The following is a 20,343-nucleotide window of genomic DNA, read 5'->3' as shown; positions in this document are numbered from 1 at the left end:
GCGCACGGGCTCAGTTGCTCCGCGGCATCTGGGATCTTCCCGGGCCAGGGATCGAACCCGTGTCCCCTGCATCGGCAGGTGGATTCTTAAGCACTGCACCACCAGGGAAGCCCCCCACTTACTCTTTACTTTGAGTTACTTTGAGTAACTACTCTCTCTCTTGGATACCACCATCTATGAAGCTATTAAGGGAATTTATTATAACAAGGGACTTGACTCATTCTTTTCCCTGTCTGCTTCTTCCACTTAAGTCAAGTTGAAAATATTCTGATTCTTCAATTTCCTTTAGAAAAATTAAAGGTTTTAAGCTAGTCAATCTCTTTATACCCACCATTGCTTCAAACACATAAAAGGATGTTCTAGTATTAAATCAGCTTTGAACTTCCTGTTCATTCACTTGATTTTTTTTTTTTTTTGCTTCGAAATAATGAATTTCTTTTTAGGATTCCAGCTTTGTTAAGAACATCATCTTTAGAGTTGACATATAGTGGCACTATTCTTAAATGAACTAGAATAAAGATATAACTCACTGAAATTTCCCCAGGATAGGTTTTGTCATAAAAAAGAAAATGTTGGGACTTCCCTGGTGGTGCAGTGGTTAAGAATCCGCCTGCCAATGCAGGGGACGCGGGTTCAAGCTCTGGTCCGAGAAGATCCCACATGCCGCGGAGCAACTAAGCCCGTGTGCCATGACAACTGAGCCTGTACTCTAGAGCCCGCGAGCCACAACTACTGAGCCCACGTGCCACAACTACTGAAGCCCGCACGCCTAGAGCCCGTGCTCCGCAACAAGAGAAGCCACCGCAATGAGAAGCCTGCACACCTCAACGAAGAGTAGCCCCCGCTCGCCGCAACTAGAGAAAGCCCACGCGCAGCAACAAAGACCCAACACAGCCAAAAATAAATAAATAAATAAATATATTTTTTAAAAAAAGAAAATGTTGACCTCAATAAAGGTTATTGTCAAGGAGAGGGGTTGAAGCCTCCCAGGAATTGATGTGGTAGCTCACTACTGTGTGACGGTATTAAGTAATTAAGCAACTACTATTTATTGAGCACATGCTGTATGCAAAGCAGTCTGAGATGGATGACATAAGAAACTTTTAATCTAGTGGGAAGGACAAAATGAATAATAATACCTTATATACAGATAGCTGTTGAGTTGATGAAACAGAGTTACTGTGAAAAAATCATTTGGTAAGAAATGCACAAAGTGGTATATGCATAAGGGTATGTGTTTATTAATTCATTCTGTAATTCATTCATTCACCAAATAGTTATGAAGCCAAGGGCCGTGCGCCACACACTGTGCAGCAGGGGAGGGGATGAGCACAGGCCCCGCCTTCGTAAGAGTCACCGAGTTGGAGCACCGGTGAGACCCGCAGGGTCAGCACCCCCAGGGAATTGCAGGATATTCTCAGGCCCCACCATTGAAGATGAGGCCCAGCAATGTGTGCGGTAAGCCCTGCAGGTGATTTTGGTGCACGGCGAATTTGGAGAACTATTAGCTTAGAAGAAGGAAAATTCCACTGTGGTTGCAGTTTCGTGGAAGAAGAATTTGAAGAGAACCCTTAAGTTGGGAGGTTAATGAGATGAGGAAGGGGAGGACTTCCCAGCTGTGGGAGGAAATGCCCCCAACACACACTTAGTTAAGGACAGCATCCTAGCACTCTCTCCGCCGTGCCACTGCCTTAGCTCAGGGCTTCACCAGTCTTTTTTTTTTTTTTTTTTAATATTTATTGGAGCATAGTTGCTTTACAATGTTGTGTTAGTTTCTGCTGTACAGCAAAGTGAATCAGCCATATGTATACATATATCCCCTCTTTTTTGGATTTCCTTCCCGTTTAGGTCACCACAGAGCATTGAGTCCCCTGTGCCATACAGTAGGTTCTTATTATTATCTATTTTATACACAGTAGTGTACATATGTCAGTCCCAAGCCCCCAGTTCATCCCCCCGGCAGAGCCTCACCAGTCTTAACTCTCTTCCCCATGTCCACTCCCACATTCCCCAATCCCCCTGCACATGCTGCAACGATGATCTTTCTAAACCACCCATCTGATCATGTTATTCTTCTGCTGAAACGTTTTCTACGGCTACCCCTTGCCCACATGCAACTGAGCAGGACCCTAGGAGGCCTTCCCAGAATAGACCTCCGCCCACGTCCTACACCTGCCTTTTGTCTGTAGAAAAACTTTAGTTGAAGAATAATCAGACAAGTGAGAAAATGCAGACAGAAAGGAAGACAATCAAGCAAGACAAAATAATACTTTAGCCATTAAACAGAGTCAAGGACCTTTAGTTCCTCTTCCAGGACTATAGAGAATATTCTGAGCCACATCCTTTGAGCTGTTTTGCAGATACTGAAAACCCCACCAGGTGGAGAAAGTTAACTGTCTGCTGCCCACAGGCATGTAGACCGCAGACCGGTTGGAACCAGAAGGTTGACGATGCCGACTCCCCATTACCTCACCACCAACCAATCAGGAGAATGTCCACGAGCTGACCACGCCCTGCTCCTTGAACACCGTAAGACTCCTCACTACCCCCTCCAGGGCGGGGCACACTGTCTTGAGGGCCTGAGCCCGCTGTGTTCTCCTTTGCCTGGCAAAGCAATTAAGCCATTTCTTTCTACTTCACCCAAAACTCTGTCTCCGAGATTTAATCTGGCACCAGTGTAGAGGCCAGATTTCAGCAACACACACTCTACCATCAAATGATGTCAGGAGTCGGGCAAGAAACCTGAATGTACCAAGTGGCTTTGTTCAAGACAAAAGAAGTAGCAGAGAGTCCGGTGAAGGGAATGAGAGAGTTTACCATTTCCTTCCTAGAGGAATTTAGATTCAATAAAAGAATGTTGCAGTCCAAGTTAGACCAGGGCTGCCTGCATATCATTGCTGACCTACAGGATCGAATCCAAAGTCTTCTGCACAACATCCAAGACGTTTTCAGATCAGCCCCTGCTTCACCCTCAAGCTTTCACTGTTGCTTTGTCCCACACCTCACATCCAGCATTAGCCACACTGAACTACTACTAGCAGTTTGTGGAAGATATCAGGTCTCCAGGCCTTTGTTCTACTCTGCCTGTCAGGATGACCTTTCCCACCAAATTTACTAGACAAACATGTACTCATTTTCAAGATGCAGTTCAAAGGTCAACTTTTTTGAAGGCTTTCCTGACTTTGGAAGGTAGTATTGACCCAGTTGTCTCCTTTGTATTATTATAACTCTGTCATATTCTTCTATTACAGCACCTGTTTCAGTGGTTTGCACATATTTGTCTCCATGTCTGTTTCCTTAGACTATGAACTTCCTGAAAGCAAGAACCATACCCTATTCATTTTCATATGCCAGCTTCTAGCACAGCTTAGGAAGAAAATGAATGTTGAAGAAAAGAAAGTACAAGCAAAGATACAGAGATGAAAAAAGAAAAGCTGAAGTCAATCTAGAGATGATAAGATCAGTTTTGCTGGGTGCTGGGCTGCACCCTGCAGGCCTGCAAGCCCTGGGCTTACCCAGCTTCAAGACAAAAGAAAGATCCCAGAGTCAGTGACAGAGACATCAGTGGTTTAATGGATGGGGGATCTTACATGTCTGAAGCAAGGTCGTGGAGTGACACCCCACCGTCTGCAGCAGACGGTGGGCAGGACATGGCGGCAGTCTTTGCTCCAGGGGGAAGGGGAGGTTACCAGTTATAGGGGAATTGATGTCAGGTTGGCTCACCGGTTACCAGCAGTGAGGCACGCCCCTCACTACTCCTTTGATAAACTCTCACGTTACAGAGGTTCTGATCTAAAGATTAGAACAGTCACCAGCTGGGGCTGGGGGCAAGTCTGTAGGAAGGTCAGTCACGTGAGTAGGGTGTAGGTGAAGCAGGCACTGGTCAGGCAGGGGATGTACAGAGAGCAAGAGAACAGCCATCTTGGGTGGAAATCTATTTTAATAGAGAATGGGAACTATATCTGGAAAGATAGTTTTGAATCACATTACAAAAAATTTAAGTAAACATATGTCTGAACAAGAGGCTATGGTAAGTGGAGCCTTTTTGAAGATTTTGGTACTTTAGCTAAAACACCATGGTATTTTAACAAGGAATATGGTACTAAATCATACAGTATAGCTATTAGAATATCATAAAATCTCTCACCCCTTTCCAGACCAAAGGAAAGATCAGAGGTAGAAATAAAAATGAAAAGACTTTCGGTGGCTTTACTTTCCTACAATTTTTTTTTTCTTTTTTTTGGCCGCACTGCACAGCTTGCAGGATCTTAGTTCCCCAACCAGTGGAAGCGGGGAGTCCTAACCACTGGTCCGCCAGAGAATTCCCTCTACAATATTTTAATTGACTTGTCACTTCTTATCCAAGGTAATTTTGTGATGTTACAAAAGAAAAAAGAACAGCATGTTAAAACTGTGTTTCATATGAGTTTGGCTTCAAAAAATATTTTAGGACTTTTCACACTATGATTTTAAAACATTATATAGCCATGAAGAGAGGAGAGAGCAAGTTTGGGTACTTCTCACTCCTTAACTTTTAGTTGTATTTTATAACCACGTTTGTTTTAATTCCTCTTAAAGTAACTCTACCGTCATTGAAAGAAGGTCATCCTAAGAAGTGACTGAATAGGCCTTGGATCAAGGATGACTCAAGGTCATACTAGGGAACTACTTTAGAAAAAGTCTATTTCCAGACACATTTAAATCCAGTACTAACCAGGAAAAGCTAAGCTTCTCCCAAATTCTTCTCCAGAGCTGGGAAAGAAGGCAAAGCACTCTACTTGGAAGCCATCAAGAGGCACACTGTCCAGAAAGAAACAAATATGCTGAGAGCTTCAGATGCAGGTTATATGGTCAATCCTTTATCTACAGAAGAAAGAAGGACACAAAACACACCTGGGTCAGCATGTGAGCAACAGATGGTCATCTAAACAAATACTACCTTGCTGATTTCTTGCTTTTTTATATTTTCATGTTATTTTTCCCTTGATAGATTCACAGTGAGCTCTGAGCAAATAGAAGTTATTGAATTTTTCGAACACTTAGAAATAAATGTCTACATTCTTCTCTATTCTATTCTTGTCTCCATTCTTAGACACTGGCTGTGATATTTTGAGCACCGCCCAAGAGCTGAAAATAAGTTTTAAAAAGTAAAAGTAACTTTATTATTACACAAGCATTGTTTGTATACTATAGAGAAAATGATAAATAAAGCTAAGCAAAAATAAGGGGGAAAGGGAATCCCCTGGCGGTCCAGTGTTTAGGACTCCAGGCTTCCACTGCATGGGGCCTGGCTTCCATCCCTTGTCGGGGAACTAAGATCCTGCACGCCACAAGGAGTGGCCAAAAAATTTAAAAAATTAAAAAATAAAATAAGGGAAAAACACCGCAATCATTATACTTGCTTGCAGACCAGACCCCACCCCCAAGAAAACCCTTTTAAAAAAAAAGGAAAAATACAAGTTACAACTTGGATCTTCTAAGAAATTAACATCTTTCCACATTAATAAATATTCACTTATAAAATTATTTAAAATGGCTGCACATTACTTAGATGTACCACAAAATAGACAACTGATTTCCTGCTGTTGCGCATTTCGGTGGGTCCTACTTTTCTATTATAAACAGCTCTGGGCGATACAGAGATCACTGTAAGGATACGGTAACTTCTTTAATTCTTCCCTAGCATTCTGGGCGAATATGACGGAGTCCCTCTTCCCACAACAGGGGAATATTTGGGATTATTAGCAAAAGAAAAAAAAAAAAGAGATCCCTTTTTGATACGCAAAAATGCTATCTCCCCTCGTTACGTGCTCGTTCCCAAGTTATGCTGGAGTCGGTGAGGTGGCACCCGAACCCTCGCCTCACCGTCTGACCTCCGCCAAGGTGACGCGGGGGAAGGGCGCCTGGCCCAGAGGGCGCGCACGCTGGGCGTGTGCGTGCGCGGTCTGCGCGTGCGCGCGCGCGCCATGCGGACGTGCGTGTGCGCGGACGTGTGAGGACGTGCTGTGCGCGTGCGCACGCCCGCGTCGCGCTTGGGACTGCGGCTGCGCTAGCCGCCGGAGGTCGGGTGCAGGTAGCGTCTGCTCGCTCCTCTTCTCTTTCCGCCCTCCAGCTCCGAGTCGGGTCGGCGCTGCGTGGGGAGAGGGGTGTGGAGGACCCGGGTCAGGTGTCTTTTTCTCTCGCCACGCTTTCCTCGGGTGTCTGGGGCGGTGCGGGGAGTTGGCCACACCCCCTCCCCCCCCCCCCGCCCTTGACCTTCGCGGTCCCCGAAATCCTGATCGAAAAAGTTCTCTCACCGCCACCCCAAAGAATAGGCCCTGAAGTGTGTTTTGTGCCACCGACACGTGAACTGTCTCTTGTAATAAGGCCTCGGTAATCCTGAAAAAGGATGCTTTCCGCAGCCTATATCCGGCCAGGAGTGCCTGTATATTTTTCATCGTGAAGTTCTGTTGTGAATCGAATGAGTCGTCTTTTCAGCTCTTTATCTTGGAATGTCGGAGGGTACTGAGAGTCTAAAAAGGGTTGAGTCCAGACAGGTGGTTTGATAAGTAAAAGTGATGTAACTTTATTTTCCCTGCGCTCCTTAACAGCTCATACCAAGCACCCGAGAAAAATCACCTTGGATGTTGTTTCTTAGGCCTTTAAGGTATTTCAACAACAGTCAATCCCTGCTGGGCGTGTCGTGGCCTGCTGCGGGCACGTCTCTGACCCTCTGAGTCTCAACCATGCTGTCCAACGGCTGGCAAAGTTTCCTAAAAGTTACAAGCCCTCATCGAATACACACAAGGTTGTGCCAGCGATTGATAAGTGAAAGGAGGTTTTTCGGAACTGTGCCAACACCCAGATTGCGTAGGCGGGTTGTCGTTACAGGCATTGGCTTAGTGACTCCTCTGGGTGTTGGCACTCAGCTGGTGTGGGATCGTCTTATCCAGGGAGAGAGTGGAATCGTTTCACTGGTCGGTGAAGAGTATAAGAGTGTCCCTTGCAGTGTTGCTGCTTATGTGCCAAGAGGTTGTGATGAAGGTCAATTCAACGCACAAAACTTTGTGCCCAAATCAGATATCAAGTCCATGTCTTCTCCCACCGTTATGGCCATTGGGGCTGCTGAGTTAGCCTTGAAAGATTCCGGCTGGCATCCTCAGTCAGAAGCTGACCAAGCGGCTACTGGTGTTGCAATTGGCATGGGAATGGTTCCCCTTGAAGTGATTTCTGAAACCGCTTTGATGTTTCAGACGAAAGGTTACAGTAAAGTCAGCCCATTCTTTGTCCCTAAGATTCTGGTCAGTATGGCCGCAGGCCAGGTCAGCATTCGCTATAAACTCAAGGGCCCCAATCATGCAGTGTCCACAGCCTGTACCACGGGAGCTCATGCTGTGGGAGACTCTCTGAGGTTCATAGCCCACGGCGATGCTGATGTGATGGTGACTGGAGGTGCCGACTCTTGCATCAGCCCTTTGTCGCTTGCTGCGTTTTCCAGAGCCCGGGCTCTGAGCACAAACTCTGATCCGAAGTCGGCATGTCGGCCATTCCATCCCAAGAGAGATGGTTTTGTGATGGGAGAAGGTGCAGCCGTGCTGGTGCTGGAAGAACACGAGCATGCTGTTCAAAGAGGGGCTCGGATCTATGCAGAGATTTTGGGCTACGGACTCTCAGGTGATGCCAGTCACATAACCGCCCCTGATCCTGGAGGAGAAGGTGCCTTAAGGTAAAGACTGGTTGTTTGTTCACATTTCTTCAGATAAGACTCTTTATTGGAGTCTCAACTTAGGGGAAACTGTAGTATCTGGCCTTGGTGTACTGTATCTCTGTTGTGTTCCCATTTTAGACTGACTAGTGTTTTTGAATTCTTTGCTTTACCACGTTTGAAATACTTGAAAACGTGTGAGTATCCTTACAAAATCTGGATTTTTAGCGAAGGCCAGTAACGTTGTGAAGAAGGCCGTGTGTGACCTTGCCACATTTTCTTCCCTTCAGTTGTGCTTCACAGCCGTCAGGGACAGGAGGCTCCCTTCTGCAGCCCTCCATCAGACCTGGACAGTACAGTTAGCGCTTTGTCCTACGCGTACCTGGTCTCTGCTCCGTTTCAGTAGGGTTCTGCTGCGACTTCTCATCACCCAGGGATCTTACGAAAATGCAGATTCTGACTCCGTAGGTCTAGGGTGGTGCTCGAGATGCTGCGTTTCTAACCAGCTCCTAGGTGGTGCTGGCGCTGCTGGTCTGAGGACCGCACTTGGAAAAGCAAGTTGCCTTTATCGTGGAAGAGGTAGTGAGTTAAGTTAAAAAACCCGCAAAACCAAAAACCCCTCTGACACTAACATTATGTGTCAGTATGTTTGTTCATAGGTTAGCCTGCTTAGATCATATTATGTCTTAACCAGTTCAATTAGCCAGGGGTTGGCAGGCCTTTTCTGTCAAGGAACAAATAATATTTTTGGCTTTGTGGGCCAAAAATATTATCCCAGCTATGAGGGTCTCTATCACAGCTACTCAGACTCTGCTTTGTAACTGAGAGTAGCCATGGACAGTACGAAAATGAATGGGTGTGTTCCGATGAAACTACAGTTGACCCTTGAACAACACGGGTTTGAACTACACGGTTCCACTTACACATGGATCTTTTTCGCTAAGTACATCCGCGGTCGGTTGAATCTGCGGATGTGGAATTGGGGGTATGGATGGCCAACGGTAAAGTTATAGGGGCATTTTCCACTGTGTGATGGGTCAGCACCCCTAACCCCCAGTTTGTTCAGGGGCCAACTATGTTTACAAAAACAGCATCTGGCCAGGGTCATAGTTCACCGACCCCTGAATTATACTTCTGAGTTTTAGTAAGTAGTTGCTGGTGCTGGAAATGTCAAGCCTGGTAGTCAGCTAGATGAGGAAATAGTTATGTTTAGGTGAAACCTTCCAGCACGCTTCAGATTATACTGTGAGCTGCCTCTTAAGGAAATGTATGCAGCCCAGAGATCAACAACTAAAAAAAAGGGTGTTAACATCCATGAGATTTTCAGAGGTTTTCCCGGAGAAGTGTTTTATTTTTGGATTTGTTTCTCTAGGGGTTTGGCTTTGTATTTCTTCATTTATTTAGAATTCTCATAGCCTGAATAAGACAATTTTTGAAAGGGTGTTTGAGCCTTAAAGTAATAGTACAGACATTTTTTAGATTATTGGGACATATTCCAAGTTTTACATTTAAATGTGAAAGAAAACATTAAAGCATAGTTATAAATTTTTTCTCCACATTTTAACTCTACAACACACCCCACTGATAAGAAATTTCTAGAAGAGAAATTATTCTAGGCCTGAGTCTATGTGGCTTTTTCCTCAAGGAAGAAAGGACAATTCAAATAAAATGGAAATACATTTTATTAGAGATTGCAAAATCCATAGGCTTGTATGTTTGTGTCATGGTGATGAATCAGTCCAGGGTACTGGGGGTGCCTTGTTATTCCCATGCAGACAGCATTCCAACTCACATGGTAATCCAAGATGCTGTTCTGTCATTAGAGCATAAAGGGTTCTTTTCATCCAGTGTACTTGGATATTTCTTTTTCGTAAGCCATACAGACAATGAATACCTTGCTAAAATTAGATGTCGTTCCGATAAGTTCAGTTGCTTTTCTCATTTTATTAGATGTATGGCTGCTGCTATAAAAGATGCAGGTGTACAGCCTGAAGAGATATCCTATATCAACGCACATGCTACTTCCACACCGTTGGGAGACGCTGCTGAAAACAAAGCCATCAAACATCTTTTCAAAGAGCACGCCCACGCCCTTGCCGTCTCCTCCACCAAGGGGGCCACGGGACACCTGCTGGGGGCCGCCGGGGCCGCCGAGGCAGCTTTTACCTCCCTGGCTTGTTATCATCGAAAACTGCCACCTACTTTAAACCTGGACTGTACAGAACCAGAATTTGATCTCAATTATGTTCCACTCAAGGCGCAGGAATGGAAAACTGAGAAAAGATGTATTGGACTCACCAATTCCTTTGGTTTTGGTGGTACAAATGCAACACTTTGTATTGCTGGCATGTAGGACAAATCATTTGTCATTAAATATTGATTTTTTTACCTGTTATAAACTGCGTTAATTGTGAAATAATATATTTATGTAAATGCATATTTTTATATATCAATATCCGGATACGCTTTATGTTTGTCAGGGTTTCTCAGCCTTGGCACTGCTGACGTTTTGCGCAAGGCAATTCTTCGTTGGGGAGAGGGGAGCTGTCCTATGCATCGTGGGATGCTTTACAGCGTCCTAGTCTCCACCCCCTAGATTCTGGTAGCACCTCCTTCCCCAGTGGTGACAGCTAAAAACGTCTCTAGACATTTCCCCCTGTTTCCTGGGGAGGGGGGACAAAAGTGAGAAGGGAACAACAGCCTTCTGCATGTGTTAATGGGCGGCTCGTATTACCTTTGCTGCAGCACTTTATCCCCTCTATGCCTAAGTCTCCAGTCATGTTCATTCAGTGGTAATCAGTCTTAATTCTCATTGGCGTATGGTTTGTTCATTTGAAATTTATTGGGTGCCAGCTGTGGACCTGGTTTTGTACTGGCCACCAGCAATAAAGTGATATGTCAGGAAAGGCTTCCTAAGGGTGAAAAGGTCTCAGCCAGGTTACAGGGGAAGGAAGGAAGAGTACTCCAGCCAGGAGGCATAGTGTGGAACGGCTAGGAAATTTAGAGAAAACCTCAGGACCAAATGTAAATATTTCAATACTTATAGCCTGAGATGGGAGTAGGAGATAAAGCCAGAAGACCTGGTGGAAATCAGGTCACAAAGAACCTCATAAGTTCTGTTAAGGCAGTGAGGGTAATGGAAGCCATCTAAGGTTTGGTGTGTTAACGCCGGTTTTGTAACGTGTCAGGTTGGCTAGGCTGAGCCGCATTTCCCAGAATTCGCTCTGCCGTATGTTTTTTGGTTAGGGCTGGCCACGAGAGAGTCTTGTAGGAGGTACGCAGGGTGACGTGAAGCAGCAGCCGTTTTATACGTCGTGTGTGTTGCGGCTTTGCTGGCTGACTTTTTTTTTAAATAAATGTATTTATTTATTTATGGCTGTGTTGGGTCTTCGTTTCTGTGCGAGGGCTTTCCCTAGCTGCGGCGAGCGGGGTCCACTCTTCATCGCGGTGCGCGGGCCTCTCACTATCACGGCCTCTCACTATCGCGGCCTCCCTTGTTGCGGAGCACAAGCTCCAGACGCGCAGGCTCAGCAGTTGTGGCTCACGGGCCTAGTTGCTCCACGGCATGTGGGATCTTCCCAGACCAGGGCTCGAACCCGTGTCCCCTGCATTGGCAGGCAGACTCTCAACCGCTGCGCCACCAGGGAAGCCCCCTGGCTGACTTTTTGAGGTGAGGCAGTGGCTGAGCCTATACCTGCTCCACCCGCCCCTGGATCCTCCCTCAGTTTCCCTGACTCCTGGGCCAGATGGGTTTAGCTTCACGAATGGCCCAGCTTCCACCCCGTGACGCCAAGGTCAGAGGAAGCAAGAACTGACAGGCTGAGGTTCATTCTTGTGGCTGTGCGTTCCAGCTGGTTGTTGGAACTTTACATCCATCTTCCCTTCCCAGTCGCCTGCCCGGCGGACTTGAGTCTCCAGCAGCGGAAGAGAATAGGTGGACCTAACAGCCCTACAGAGACTGTTTAGACGGTTCTTGGAACTGTGTAGGTCAGATCCCTGTAATAAGTATCTACATCTGTATCTCTCTTAGCGGTTCTCTTTCTCTGATTGAACCCTGACTGATACATGTGAAGAAGAATGGGAGTCGTTGGGAGTAACATAATCACATTTCCTTTTAGAAACATGACTCCAGCTGCAGAGCAAAGAACAGATTGGAGGGAAGCTGGATTCCTATAAGGGAATCCAATCAGAAGGGGAGAGCAAAATCCAGGTAAGAAAAGATGGTGGCCTGGATGAAGCAGGATATTTTGACCCAAGGTTATTTTAAAGTTGAAAATCACGTTTGTTTTTTTTAGTCAGTTTTACTAAGGCATAATTTACATGCAGTAAATTGCACCTATTTCAAGTGTATGGTTAAATGAGTTTTAATAAAGGTGTTACACACACTCGAGGAACTACTACCTCAATCAGAATATAGAGCATTTCCATCCAAGCAGAAATTTCCTTGTGCCCCTTTGCAGTCAATCTCCCCAGCTCCAGAAGAACTTTCTGTCACTATAGATAAGATTTGCCTTTTCTAGAGTTTTATATAAGTGGAGTCATACAGAATACTTCTTGGTTCCTGGCTTCTTTCTCTCAATTTTTTTGAGATTTATCCACATTATTGAGTGTATCAGTAATTCTTTCCTCTTTTATTACTGATTTTTAAAAATTCTTTAATAGATATACTTTTGGCTTTTAATCTTTCCCTAATCCCTACTCAGCTTATTTTATAACATTTTACTTAATCTCACTGTTACTTTTTAGATGGACATGTATTGCCTTTTGCACGGAAGACAAGGATTTAAAATTTTTTCTAAAACTGATAGCTTCTGAAGTGAAGAATCCTTCCTTTGAAAATCACAAATATACAAGGATACAGTTGTATAAAGGATATACAGTTGACCCTTGAACAACATGGGTTTGAACTGATACCTGGATTACGGGTACACTTATGCAAGGATGTTTTTCAGTAGTAAATACTACAGTACTACACGATCCACAGGTTGGTGGAATCCACAGATGCAGAACCAGCGATACGGAGGGCCAACTGTAAAGTTATACACAGATTTTTGGCTGCACGCTAGGGAAGGGGGGTCAGCACCCCCCATACCCACGTTGTTCTAGGCTCAACTGTGTATATATGTGTATGTGGTGTATATAGATAGACGTGTGTACATCTATATATACACACATTACTGAGAATATTGAACTGGTAGGAATTTGACATTTCTGTGGTCTAGTGCCAAGAGGATATGACTTTTTTTTTTTTAAAAACAAAGGCGTTGTCAGCAATCAGAAATTTAATTTATTTATTTTTATTTATTTATGGCTGTGTTGGGTCTTCGTTTCTGTGCGAGGGCTTTCTCTAGTTGTGGCAAGCGGGGGCCACTCCTCATCGCGGTGCGCGGGCCTCTCGCTATCGCGGCCTCTCTTGTTGCAGAGCACAGGCTCCAGACGTGCAGGCTCAGCAATTGTGGCTCACGGGCCCAGTTGCTCTGCGGCATGTGGGATCTTCCCAGACCATGGCTCGAACCCGTGTCCCCTGCATTGGCAGGCAGATTCTCAACCACTGTGCCACCAGGGAAGCCCGGGATATGACTATTTTTGGACCCAAAGACCCTCCTCTCCCCCTGGGTCTTTATGTTTAAGGAAAAAAGTAGACAACTTAGGGTAATAAAAGTAATAACAGTGAGCTTTAATTTTAATTCAGGTCCCCTGAGAAGCAGACACCAGGAGAGGATTTCCTGTGCAGGAAGTCTTCTGGGGGAAAGGCCTGTGAAGGATGAGGGGAGAGGGAGCAAGAGAAGGCAGGGAGCCCCTCCGACCGTGATGAGCGTCTGACACCCATCAGGAGGGGGGGCAGGGATGAAAGGGGGTGGGGTAGAAAGGTTTCAGATGGAAGTCCCATTCTAAGAGAATTTTGGCCAGGCCGACGGGCCAAATCGACCAAGAATCTCATGTTGAAGGAGTTCCAGGACCCTCAGGAGTGGACCTGCATTAGTGCCCCCACTGTGGTCGGCGGCAGTGCTACCAGGGCACAGCCGGAGACCTGAGCTGTGCGTTTTTCGTGGCCAGTATGCTACACCCCTTGTACCACAGTGATCTACTTCTGCAAGCAAGTTTAGGGGGCAGGTCCTCCGTGAGTTCTGTGGGCCTCTCTTTCTGAGGGAGAATTTAGAAGAGGGAAGTTAGTGGGGCAAGCGGTAGCCCCTGATCCTGCATTGGTTTCAGGTGCATACCGGTTGGTACCCATCCTCTCCCTAAGCCACAGTTCTTTCCAAATTCCCCTCACCCTCAGTGATTATCTTGGCAGGCTTTGGCGGCTTCCCTGGTGGTGTGGCTCAAAACCTTTAGTCCTGAAAGGCTGAGCCCTTGGCAATCATACCACACTCTTTTCGGACAGCAGCTGGAGCTGTGTCCTAGGCACTTGGATCAGGAAGCCAGTGGATACTAGGAGGCACCCAAGCAGACCACCGGGATTCCATACACATGCCGCCTTCCCTGGCTGGTCAGGGTCCAATTCCACAGCCAGCATGCTGACTTTCTGGTCCCTGGGCACAGGGAGGCCAAAGTGTCCTGGCTGTAATGAGACACTTGCTGTGGCCCCTGGCAAGAGTCTGCAAACCCTCTGGAGACCAGAACTTTTAACGCTGCAGAGCTCAGAGTGGCAAGGATGGAAAGCGTGAAATTCCTCACTGTGATTGGATCACTGGGAGTGATGGTAAGTGGGGCCACTCCTGTTCCCCACCCCGCTTTGTTTCTGGACCCGTGTGCTGTTCTTACTGGGGACTTAGCCCCGTACAGAAGTCTTTGATTTAAGCATATGCTGCGTTCCGAGGATGGCACCACACCCATTCAGGAGGTTGCCTCTCAGCTGGTCATTCAGGGGTGCCTTTGGAAGGCAGTTCATCCTTCTAGGAGGCCGGCTGCTTCTGCATGGTATGATGTGTCATACAACCCAGGGATCCCGTGTCACTGGCCTATGCCCACGGCCCGTCTTTGCTGTGAAGTAGGTCCCCTGCTCAGTGTCAGAGGAGGTCATCAGGAGGATGTATATCACAGCAATAACCGAATTTCCTTGCCAATTGCATTATAATGAGCTCTCATCAGATCTTTAACCTTGGCCATATTAAAGTCTTCTGTCATTTACAGACTTTTGTCATGCTCTGATGCTTTTGCAAAAGTGTTCCTGTAAGAGTGCTTCATCTTCAAGATTTGTGGAAGAGTATAGCTTTCTGATAACTAAGATCATGCCACTAAACTGAATAAGAATTTGCAGAACTCTAAAGGAAAAACTGATGAGGATGACTATAATTTTTATGATTTTTTAAACTGGAAACATTGTTGATCCTTTTAGGTTTTGTTTTTCCAGGTTTAAGAAAAACAATTTTCTTTTCTCTTAAGCTATCAGCAATTTGCTAACATATACCATTGTGAACAAAGAGGAAACGTTCATCTTTTCCTCCCTCCCTGACCCCTCCAGAATTCAGAAAGTCTTAGAATGAGCATTCTTATTTTCATGGCAACATAGTTATTTGCATAAGTTCAACAAGAATCTGTTCATCTTGTAGCAGGAATGAATTGCAGCAACCAGGGGTTTGAACTCAGCATTTGGCTGGTGACCACTCATGAGCCCCGGCCGTTAACCCTTGGCCATGACAGTTGGGCTGACCTAAAGGGATTAACCCTGTGGTTTGAACAGCGGGGAGTCGGGAGGTGGTTGTTCATGAATAAACCCTCGCTGGGGCGGGACGTGTGGAGAGACGTTTGGGCTCACCTGCAAGAGGCTGAGGCCGTCCTCACTGGCTTCCGCGTCCTGGCTCAGGAGGCGCTGACGCCCCCTGGCAATCAGGAGGCTGATGCCCTAGCTCGGGTGCCAGCCCTGGTAACTGACCCTTCAGTAGATTCATCAGTAGACGGGGTGCATAGGAAGGGCAGCCGCCGTAGCACCAGGGTGGGATGGCGTACTGCCCAGACCCTGGACTGCCCTTGAAATACAGTGAGTTGGTTCATGCAGCAACAGCGTGTCCTGTGTGTTCTAAACGGTGCCCAGGGCAGCTACCAGAGGAGTCTGGGGCCACCCCCTGGAGTTCCCTGCCAGCAAGGGGTTGGCAAATTGATCGTATTGGCCCCTTCCCTCCGAGTGAGGGTTCTAAATATGCCTTGGTTCCTGTGGACACTGCATCTGGCCTAACCCAAGCTCTCCCCTGTGGCTGCACGAACCAGGCTGCCACCCTTAGGTGATTAGAGGAGCTGAGTGCCCTGTACTGATACCCTCGGCAAACAGTGATCGGAGATCCCATTTCAAGGGCCGTGCTGTGCAAGACTAGGCGGAGGAACGTGACATTGAATAGAGGGTTCATCTCCCCTGTAACCTGCGAGCAGCAGATTAAGTTGCTAACAGGTCAAACCACCTTGGCTGGCTGGACTAAGCCACTGTCCCAGACTTTATACATTTGAGTGACCAACCAGTAGGGACTGTGGCCCCATGTGCCAGACCGGGGCCCCCTGCCGAGACCCTCAACACCATAAAGTACGGAAGTGTCGCGGGGTAGCAGTGCCCTGACACCACGGATCACCGTGCTGTGCTGCTGAGAACACCCGGCCCCCTCAAGCCCGGGACGGGCGTCGTGTGCTGGAATTTGCAGTGGGACGTCCCACCAGGAGAGGAGAGTTGCTCCCTGCCCCTGCGGGAGGGGGTCTCCACCGGGACCCCGTTGTCCTGCTGCCAGCTGTGCCCGCATTGGAGCGTGCACCATTGAGAGAGGGGAGCGGCGGGGGGGGGGGGGTCCTGCTTTGACATAGCCCACCTCCGGTCCATCCCTCACTCCCGACACTGCTGCCTTCCCGGCCAACCTGTATGGCCAGCACGACTGGGTCAAGGTCCTAAAGCTGCCCACCTCCCTCTCCTGGAGGCCAGGCGGGCCCGTTCTCTTTTCCACTGGTACCATCATGTGGCTGCCATCTTCGTTCCTCCATTGGCCTGGAGGTTATTCTAGCTCACACACAAGCCCTCACCACATTCACCCAGCAAGCCTTCAATGATAGCTGGCAAAGCCTGCCCCTACCGGACCCTGAACTGTCTCTAGTGAGAAAAGCCGTCCTCCGAAATAAAACGGCCTCGGACATTACCACTGCCTCGCAAGGAGGGCCCTGTGTGTTATCCAGACAGAATGCTGTGTGTTCACACCTGGTGGTCTGTTAACGTGTCTTCTTTACTAGAGCACATGGGGACTCAAGCGAACACCCTGAGTGATCCAGTGTCCCCAGCCTGGGACATTTAGAGAATCAGTGGTTTGGATCATGGGGCTCTTGGTGGGAAAAGTTGTTACTTGTTTTCGGAGTCATTGTGTTGATCTGTGTTTTCTCTTGCCTGTGCCTATGTTGCTACAGTGTAACCAGACAGCTGCCAAACAAGCCATCTCGATGCTAGTGAAACCGCTTGGGGACCTCTCAGAGCCATTGTGGAGGGGCTGGGGGTGGTGTGAGAGACTGTAGGAGCCGAGGGACCGGGAGGGCTGGAGTGTCCAGGGAGGTCATCGAGAGGACGCGACCGCTGGTTGACCCTGGAGCTGGCCCCGGGCAATTGGAGGCTCCACAACCCCTCGCCTGTCCTTGAAATGTACCTTCCGCCCGCCATTCCCGCCGTGCGAGCTGTTTGCAAGGACGCAGCCTTGAGAGAGCAGTGTGGTGTTGAGACCATCTGGACTGAACACATGACTGAACCCAGTGAAGTTCTCTGTATAAACTTTAAGATTTGGTGGGTGGAGAGGCCTCCTCGTCTTCTGGCGCCCAAGACAAGCCTCCTGTGTAAGTTCCCTTGCTTATGACACCTGCCACCTACCTGCCTCTTTCTTTGGTCCCTCCTTGTCCTCCGTTTGTGGGGGCCAGGTTCAGATTTCTCCCGGGAAGCTCCTGTATTTTTGAGCCAACACTCAGAAGTTGTGTTGAAGGGAATCCATGCCTGTGGACCTGCAGACTGTGGTGCCGGCTGAGGCTTGATGGCAGCAAGGGCAAACCCGCACCTGAAATTGGAGGATGAACCACAGGTCCTCCTTTTGGAGCGTGGTTGGACGTGCAGAGGCAGCAGTACCTGGATTGTATTCAGTAAGCAGAGGCAGCGGTAGCTGGATCCATCTTGGTAAGTAGGGGTCCGCAGTGTCGGGCCCACATGTGGCCTTCATCTCTGCCACCGTGACTTCCTTCACAAGCCTTCTGTGTAAGTTCTGGGTGGCCAATGACAAAGGCTGATAGTGTCAGCTGACAGAGTTGTTTTGTCTGCTTGGTCGTTCAGTGCCTCTGCCATGTGAGTGTTTTCTGGTGGGTGTGAATGTGTGATACGAAAATCTGTACTCTCCATGGAGTGTCTGGTGTTCGTCTGCGTGCCTCTACTCCAGACCGTCTCATCTCTGGTCTTCCAGTTGTTTTCTTCCCAGACCCCTGACTAAAGGCCAGGCCTTTGGCCACTGTCCAGAATTACTGATGCATTCTCACTTCTTGGGCAGTTTCTCCTGTACAAAGTGGATGACCAGATACATTGCTTGCAGCTCTGCCCATTGGGAAGATTTCCCCTCACCAGTGTCTTTCAAGTGAACTCCTTGTTGAAAGACAAACTGAGGCATAGTAAACATTTTACGAGTTTATCTGAGCGTTTTTTGATTCGAATGGGCCAAACCGTGAGCGTTTAGGTGGCTTCACCAGCAGGAGCTCAGGGACCGACTTGTAGAGAAAAGGAAGCAAAGCAAAGCAAGGACATATTGATTGGCTACAGCTTAAAGCCTAGTTGGCCGTTTGTGATTGGTTGTCCTTAGTTTCAATTTAATAACCTTGAGGCATTTCGGGCTTAGATGCTGGTTTGCTGACTTAGGCTGCCAGGACATGGGGGCCACCTCAGTCTAACAACCTCCTGTTTGATTAATTTAACACCCTAAATATGACTTTAATGCAGCTGCCACCTGTTTTCAACTTGAACTACTGCAAGGGATATTTAGGAGACAGAATCAGAGGATTTGGTAAATGATTCCCCTTGTCTTCCTTCCCAAATTCTTTGCTTCTCTCATAATCCTCTGTATTTTCTATCCCCTGCTAGAATATAAATTCCACCAGAGTAGGGATTTTTTTTTTTTTTTTTTTTTTTTGGCCATGTGGCATGGCTTGTGGGATCTTAGTTCCCCAGCCAGGTGTTGAACCCAGGCCCCGGCTTTGAAAGCACTGAGTCCTAACCACTGGACCACCAGAAAGTCCCCAGAGTAGAGATTTCTGCGGCTTATTTCTCTGCTATAGTTCCTGGCACCTAGAACAGTACCTGCACAAAGTGTGTCCCCAATAAACATTTGTTGGATGAACAAATGAGCGAATCTCAGAAAATTGCTTCACCGACCACAAGGCTGGTGGGAGGCAACTTGATTCCTGCCCTCCCCACTTTCCCCCATCTCCTTCTTCCAAAACTCCACCTGATTGTATCCCCAAAATATCCCCTGCACAGTGCTGCCCTTCACCTCCACTGCTGCTGTCGATCTCCCCGAGTTCCCGCAAGAGCCAACATTTTGCTCTTCCTGCACCCACTTTCCATTGCCTCCTGAGCGCCATTCATTTTGTTAGGGAACCGCTGACTGGAACCACCCGCCTGGGCCGGGCATGATGATGACCACTTGCATGAGTTGTGTCACAACAGGAGGTCCCGATAAGGAACGTGGCGCTGCCACTGAAAACTAACTGGGAGAATTCAGGAGGGGCTGAAAGCAGGAGGGAGGAGATGTCAGCCCATAATGTGTCCGGCCAACCTCCCAGAAACCCTTACGTTGGAATCCATCTTGGCTGAGAGATGCGTGCACCACCCGGGAGGACCCTGAGTGATACCAAATATGGGCCAAGCAAGATGACTGGCCAGAGGCAACCCGGAAACTAACCCATCACCATAAAATCCTAGACTGCGAGCCACGTGGCAGAGCAGTTCTCTTGGGTTCCTTTTCCCTGCTGCTCTCCGCCCAGGTGCCGCTTCCCAATAAAGTCTCTTGCTTTGTCAGCACGTGTGTCTCCTCGGACAATTCATTTCTGAGGGTTAGACAAGAGCCCGCTCTCGAGCCCTGGAAGGGGTCCCCCTTCCTGCAACAGTTTTAGTCATAGCTGTCAAGTTGATCTTTTTATGATGTAAATGAGATCGTGCCCCTTCTCTGCTGGAAAGCTTCCAATGGCTGCCCGTTTCACAGCAGATGAAAGGCAAACTCCTTACCACGGCATGTGATCTGGCCCTGACCCCCCTCCAATCCCACCTCATACTGCTTGCATTCAAGCCATACTGTGCTCTTTTTCTTCCTCAGATACACCAAGCTCCTTTCTGCCTCTGTCTTTGCTCTTCTCTTGTCCTTTTTCATTTATGTGCAAATTGGCTTGCTCCTGTTATTCAGGTCTCAGCACAACTGCCTCTTCTTGAGGGAGCCTCCAATCTAAAGGAGCCCCCTCTCTCCTTCCTGATCTCTCTCCATCCCAGAGCCCTGTTTTGTTTCTTTACGTCTATCACTATCAGAAATGATGTCCTTTTTAAAATAATTAATTAATTAATTAATTTATGTTGTCTGCGCTGGGTCTTCACTGTGGCGCTCAGGTTCTTCGTTGCGGCGCGTGGGCTTCTCTAGTTGCGGTATGTGGGGTCTTAGCTCCCCGACCAGGGATCGAAC

At 47.6% G+C, this 20,343-nt stretch overlaps 1 protein-coding gene across 1 annotated transcript; it reads left to right on the top strand.

The window, feature by feature from the left end:
* Positions 1-6,015: 6,015 nt before the first annotated feature.
* Positions 6,016-10,072, top strand: OXSM (3-oxoacyl-ACP synthase, mitochondrial). Its single transcript, XM_036851567.1, has 3 exons — positions 6,016-6,073; positions 6,591-7,705; positions 9,635-10,072. Exons 2-3 carry the CDS (start codon positions 6,726-6,728, stop codon positions 10,035-10,037), a joined length of 1,383 nt encoding a protein of 460 aa, XP_036707462.1. The 5' UTR covers positions 6,016-6,073; positions 6,591-6,725; the 3' UTR covers positions 10,038-10,072.
* Positions 10,073-20,343: the final 10,271 nt, after the last annotated feature.

Source organism: Balaenoptera musculus, chromosome 4 (assembly GCF_009873245.2).
Source record: "Balaenoptera musculus isolate JJ_BM4_2016_0621 chromosome 4, mBalMus1.pri.v3, whole genome shotgun sequence".
Lineage (NCBI taxonomy): Eukaryota > Metazoa > Chordata > Mammalia > Artiodactyla > Balaenopteridae > Balaenoptera > Balaenoptera musculus.
The sequence above is the reverse complement of the archived record's forward strand: the minus strand, read 5'-3'. Positions and strand labels throughout refer to the sequence as shown.